The following is a 6,543-nucleotide window of genomic DNA, read 5'->3' as shown; positions in this document are numbered from 1 at the left end:
TGTGGTTACTCTGTATCGGTAAATTGCCTGAAGCGCCGACACTTCCTCATCATTCCACCGCTCCAGTGTTGTAGTACGTGTGGTCATAACTGCTTTAAAGTACAAAAAAACTACTCGCTCAGGTGTGGATGTGGTTTTGTAGCGAGGAAAATAATCTAACGGGGCGTGGTTTGCAATTCGCCCAGCCAATAGAAATAGAATAGAAATTGGCACTCTTTTATCACCAGGTTCGTACCACCTCTCTAGCAGGGACTGAAAATGGCCAAAAGAGTTCCCGGCACTGAGTAGTCCCGGCAGTGTGAACGCGACATTATTGGTACTAACGGAACTAAAGAACCAAAGTACCAGGGAAAGTCCTGCGGTGTGAATGCGGCTATAGTCCTGTACCTTGTATCTGTGATCTGGCTGATTGTGATTCCACAATGGTAGTATGTGTAGTTTTTTTTCTTCCTATGGTCCTAGAGTAAAAGCATAAAAGACGTTAAGATATGCAATGTATAGAGTCCCTGAAGGCATCAGACAGATACACATTTGACCGACTGTCCCCGAAGGCACCGTGGAAGACGCGCCTTACGTAGCAGTCACGTGTTTGCGTCAACAGAAACAAACATGGCGCCGCGAAAGTGAGGAAAACTCTGATGTGAGTGTGATGTTTCTACTCCGGTTATTATGCGATTTGTTGTTGTTTCACGGAGCAGTTTAACAAATAAACACACAAACGGAAGACGTTTAAAGGAAGCTTTACCGATAATTGTGTGCATTTATCTGATTTCAGTCGTTTTGGGCTTCTCATTTAGTCTTTTTATTTACACTTAAGTTATTGTTGAAGGTCCAAGTTCGTATATCCCAGACAGATGAGAGGGGGAAAAAAAGACCACTCATCTTCATCTTGTCCTTGTTCATCGTCAACATCATCATCAGGTAACTGCTCCGACAAAAGCACGTTTTTTTAATCAGAATCCTTAGTTCATGCCCATATTAATAAGTACAAATCTTTAAAAAATAATAATTGTGTCTTATGAGGCACACCACTTGATTACCGATATATCGTAAATTACGTCCTGTATTTTAGTGTTTCTTTTCCATTTTATATGAATATCTTCAGGAAAAATCTGCAATCGATTTCACATTTCATGTGACACAGTTACTCCAAATTGTATTTATCTTTTCATTAGTTTACTTATACTCTACCATCAGCAAAAAAGGTTACCTAACATATTCACACTGTCTAATTATTATTTATTTGACCCCCCATTTAAATCATTTGGTAAGGAATTCCATAGTTTAACTCCAACTACAGATCAATCAAATCAATTAAGCCTTGTATAATTACACTATACAACTATTTATATTAGATTTTATTACAGATTGTATTTTTTTTTTTATAATAATAATAGTAATACAAATGTTTTTTTTTTTGTGTCACCTTAGCTCTGGCCCGATTGAATACCAGCGCAAATGCTTTGTGTTGAGAAACTATTTGAAACTACTGGATTATGAGGAAAATGTAACTCTTGAAGTCTCTTCTGTGTCTTTTTTTGTATCAAAGTTTCTTAGGAGCAGACCAAGATGGCTCTAAGGAAGCAAATACTCAAGGATACCAGCGACATTCCCTGTGGAAGCCAACAGGTAGACAACAACTCACAGGAGGAGGACGACGACGAAGACAACAATGTAAGGAAATGTGAACATTAGTTAGAATTAGCTGAGATAAATACAGGTTCATATGTCTAAATCCAGCGTCACTGAAGCAGTTTTTAATAGTACATTAGCAGGTGGAGCTCGGGGATTAGACAATGTTTTTATTTTTCATTTACGTTGCAAGCAGCTGTTTTCTACCCACATTTTTCTGAATTTAAATTAATAGTTGGATTAAAGCTTGACATTTTTCTCTGCAGGTTTCCTGTAGTTTCTATTTTATCTTATCTTAAACGCTCTTTTCAAAAACAAGCAGATGTGATGATTCAGTTGTGGCTAGATAGTCAATTGTGAGTGGTGGTTTTATGATAATTTGCTTGCTAAAAAAAGACAATGAGTTACACCTCGGAAGACACAGATCCAGAAAACCTAAGACTTCCACAAAATGAACCGCACTAATTCTGTTTGTTTGTTCTTCCAGGAGGAGCTCTCATCATCACTTCTGTCGTTATCAACAAGAAAAAAAAACAAGATAGAGAGGGAAAACAAATCCAAACAAGGTACATCACAGTTAGGGTACCAACGTCATTTCAAAAGCATTGAGCGTATGTGCGGCGTAAACACTGGGTAAGATTGAGGAATTGAAGAAAGGCAGATATAAAGTGAATTGAGCTAGAAATTATCAAAATAATTGAAACACACACATGTTATTACTGTGACAAACAAAACAAAATACTACTGCTACTATTATTTTTCTTAAAATTATGGATTTTTCACATTATCTTGTAATAAAATTCATTATTGAAGCTCCTGAATCTCTTTGAGATGCTATGTCATTCTCAAAATGGTCATGTATATCGACACAAGTAAGAATCTAAAACCATTTTCTTTATCAATATGTGATAAAAACAACCCTGGCTTCTGACTCGTGTCTCTGTTGTCCTCAGAGATGACTGAGGAGGAGATGATGGACTTGGCTCTGCGTCTGAGTGAACAGGAAGCCAGCGTCACGGCGCTCAGACAGCAGCAAGAGGAGGAGGCCATGATGAAAGCCATCCAAGAGAGCGTAAGTAAAGAGGAGTTTTTTTTGTTGTAATCCTCCCTTTTATGAAGGTTTTATACAGAGGAGGGAACCTTAAATAAGTTTGAATAAATAAATTCATTAATAAATACAGCATAAGTGAATAAATGTGGAAATAAATAAATACTGGAATAAATAACTAAAAGAATAAATACATTTGGAAATAAATAAATAAAAGTTGAAACGGAAAAACATTTTATTATCTTAAATATGTTTCTACATTTATATTGACTCACTTCATCTAACAGGGAAAAACATGCAGAATTTACTAGAAGCTGTTCCTGTTTGTATCTGAGGATCAACAGAAAACTGTCATTGTATTATTTTAGTTAGATAATAATAAATTACTGGGAAGAGGAATCAATCTTTGACACAAATTACGTCAATCTAGTTGAAATAGCTAATATAGTATCTAGATAATTATTTAATACCTATTTGTCTTGTTTGTTTCTCACAGATTGTCAGTCAGACAGAACCGAGCCCGGCACCCCAGAGTCAGAGCCTGCTGGACGATGCAGAGGCTTCACCCGGCGTCTGCTCCCGACGGAAACTCCTTTACTTAGGCGGGAAGACGGCGTCTGCCATCGACCAGGGAGCGTCAGCGGACATCCGCACAGCAGAGACCGACCTGAACCAAGGTGAGTCTGTCACATTACTACAGAACTACACTCTAGCTATTGTGCATATGAAAAAAAAGCCTTTGAATCTTGAATCAACGTAGTCACAGAAGGAAAGTCTTCAGGGTTTATTTAAAGAAATCACAGCTTACAAATCCACACGTCACGTGGCGGTCCACTACCAACTTAACAGTAATCGACACTTTAAATTGGATTTAGAAGAATTACACATTATCACACAATCACGGGGTTGAACGCTTGCTAGTATATACAACCGTCTTGACAACACAAACATTTACTATAAATATTTATACGTCTAAATGGCTCTTACAGTGAGTAAGACTTACCATTGCGATAAAGTTCTGTTCTGTTTTTTTTAATTAATTTTTTTAATTTTTTATTCATTCATTAATTTTCACATTGTCTGCAATGCCTTGTTTACATGCTACTGTAACGAAAATATTTCCCAAATTGAAATCAATAAAGTTGATCTTATCTTCAAACATGCTGTATTGTATTTTCAGGAGCCAAAGGAACTGGAGGTGAACGTAATACCTTGAGAAAAAAGTTGAAAAGGAAAGAAGGAAGCCCTCTGCTGGAGATGCCAGATTTGTCGCAGTCTCAGAAAATCTCCGCTCAGGATTCCCCCGGCAGCTCAGACTGCCTGTCAGCGGCTCCGGACTCCCCACAGGTCGGATAAAGTCATTTCTACCCTATTTGTCCTTAGAGTGATCCGTTTATTTGGTTCACTTTTGGTTGTTGATTCAATTAGTAACCTATTCCATGTCAGAAAACGTTGCTGGTCAGTTTCTAACGTCCTTAGCTCATGTCTTTAAATGCCAAACTCAAAAATATACAATTAAGCAATTATAATTCTTATAATTTAACATTTCTCATCATAAATATCCCAGAACACAATGTGATATTTTTGCCCAGTTTCCCCACCTTCCACACCCCAAAGACGTTCAGTTACTGACAATGAGACAACTCACATTAGAGAAGATATAGACACAAATCTGAAATAGATTATCAAAATATTTCACTATTGGTTTTCTTTTGATGGACTAAATTCTCTTTTTTAGCCTTAGTTCTTTTATTTTTTATTATTATTGCCATGACAGTTTATCTTCTTTGACTGTTTTTATGTATCAGAATCTGAATCTTTAGAAGTCCCGCATCATGGAAATGTACAACGTTATAGCAAAAGGCAAGCAATAATAAAATGAAGACAAATAAGTACTCATCCATGGCTAAACAATTAGTAGCATCATTTAAATAAGTAAGTGTACATATTAAGGTTTGAGATGCTTTAAAATGTATGTTTTGCACCTAGAAATTATTATGTCATAGTAGAATTCCTCGTATGTTTTAACCTACTTGGCAGTAAACCTGTTTCTGATTCTGATTCTGAATCAGATCTCCGACTCGACCCAGATCGAGGACTGCCAGCCCCCTAAATCCCCCGTCTTCCCCTCGCAGGGCTGCAGAGCCAAGGTCCTCGTCCCGCGTCTGAGCCAGGACATGCTGCAGACCTGCAGGAGCTCAGGGTTTGTGTTGTGCTCTCAGGACACTTTGACCTCCACACGAGAGTCTCCGTCTGCTCCGGGCAAGAGCCCGACATTCCCAAAGAGCCCCAAACTCTCCAGTAAGCTCCCACTGTGCAGGAGTCCTCTCTTCTCCGACCTCGATGAGGGAGACGATGGAGAGTATTTTAAAAGTCCAATGTTTGGCTGGAATACTCAAAACAAGACGTCTGCAAGTGCCTGCAGACCCCAAGACTGTAAATCGGGGTTTACGTTTTCCTCCCAGGATAGTTTAACCCCCTCTGTGAGGTCCACTTCCTGTCTGCCCAAGAGCCCAGTATTCCCAAGAAGTCCCGGCCTCCCCAATAACCCCCATCCCTCGGAAGGTTCAGCAACCTGCAGGAGTCCTGTGTCCTCAGATTCCGACGGAGGACAGGCAGAGCAGAGTCAGGGATTTTGTAAAAGCCCAGTGTTCGGCAGGACTGGACAACGAGAACATATGAATATTGATGTGCAAACCCACTCCTCGGGTTCAGGAAGTGAAGGGAATTCAACCCCTACCAGGGATTCGTCTCCGAGTCTGGTGAGTTCAGGCGCAAGACAAGTAGGACGGAATAATGTGAATCCTCGTAGCTTCATTTAAAAAAAAAAAGAAAAGAAAAACATAGTCGCTTAGGAGGCTAAACTTGGCTCGTCATTGTGACTCTTACCCAATAAGCAGTCGGTACTGAGGTTAAGTTTCACAATGTTTGATAAAGAAAATTATACAAACAATAACCAAAGTAGAAACATACAGTCAAAAAAATGATCCGAACCAAATCACCTTCTTTTTCTAATCACACAACAGGTGGAGTAAATACCTTACCAGGGGTTCTCAAACCTTTTTTTTATGCGGACCACTATTTATTATCAAGGATTTTCGCGGACCACCAATGCGAACCGTAAAAATAAGTAGGCTACATATATAAACGTAGTGTTAAAACGCCGATATTTTTATTATAGTTAATTATAGACAATCAAAAGTAAATTGAAGCCTATCTGATACTTTTGTGACCAGTGTCTGTCTGCGTTGTGTATGTTTCTCAAAGAGGACGGCGGAAGCTATTTTAATTAGGTAATCCGAAACAATGCCACAAGTGCGCACGCGCGCAGTGCACTCACAAAACGGGCAGACAGGTCTACAAAAACTACCGGTATGCTTAGTCCTACTTTAGTTACTGTACTGCAAAAAGCAGACGGCGCTGCGCTCAACACACACAGGCTCCAAACCATGGACACACAGTAGGGGTGTAACGGTTCACAAACATTTCGGTTCAGTACGTACCTCGGTTTTTAGGTCTCGGTTCGGTACGTTTTCGGTACAGCAGAAAAAATTATCACAAAACATAAAATATATATATATATTTTTTTGTTATTATTAAACTGTGAATAATGTATTCACTCAAATAAATACAAAATATAATAAAATAAACATTAAGGTGCAGCATTTCGATGAACTGAAATAATCTGTATTTGAACTTTACTGTACTCGTACCTAAGCAGCCAGTTTGACATTAGGACTTGCTTGTCATTGTATTTTCATTGTTTTTTAAAGAAAGATGAACTTGTCTACATTGCTTACCGAAAGGGCAGATCTGCTGGCACTAACAATGTCTCCTGCTGTGGAGAACACCCTCTCGCTAGG

General features: G+C 38.8%; 1 protein-coding gene across 1 annotated transcript; it reads left to right on the top strand.

Annotated features, from left to right (window-relative positions):
* Positions 1-616: 616 nt before the first annotated feature.
* LOC104954724 (histone H3.v1-like) lies at positions 617-5,442 on the top strand (the record flags this gene model as incomplete). Its single annotated transcript, XM_010781903.1, has 7 exons — positions 617-921; positions 1,550-1,674; positions 2,120-2,198; positions 2,586-2,704; positions 3,177-3,357; positions 3,861-4,027; positions 4,753-5,442. Coding segments are annotated over exons 2-7 (1,341 nt in total), but the record flags the coding sequence as incomplete, so codon positions are not given.
* Between the last annotated feature and the right edge of the window lie 1,101 nt (positions 5,443-6,543).

This window comes from Notothenia coriiceps, unplaced genomic scaffold (genome assembly GCF_000735185.1).
Source record: "Notothenia coriiceps isolate Sejong01 unplaced genomic scaffold, NC01 NC01_scaffold00023675, whole genome shotgun sequence".
NCBI classification, from domain to species: Eukaryota; Metazoa; Chordata; class Actinopteri; order Perciformes; family Nototheniidae; genus Notothenia; species Notothenia coriiceps.
Note: the sequence above shows the minus strand (reverse complement) of the source record. Positions and strands in the feature narration are given on the sequence as shown.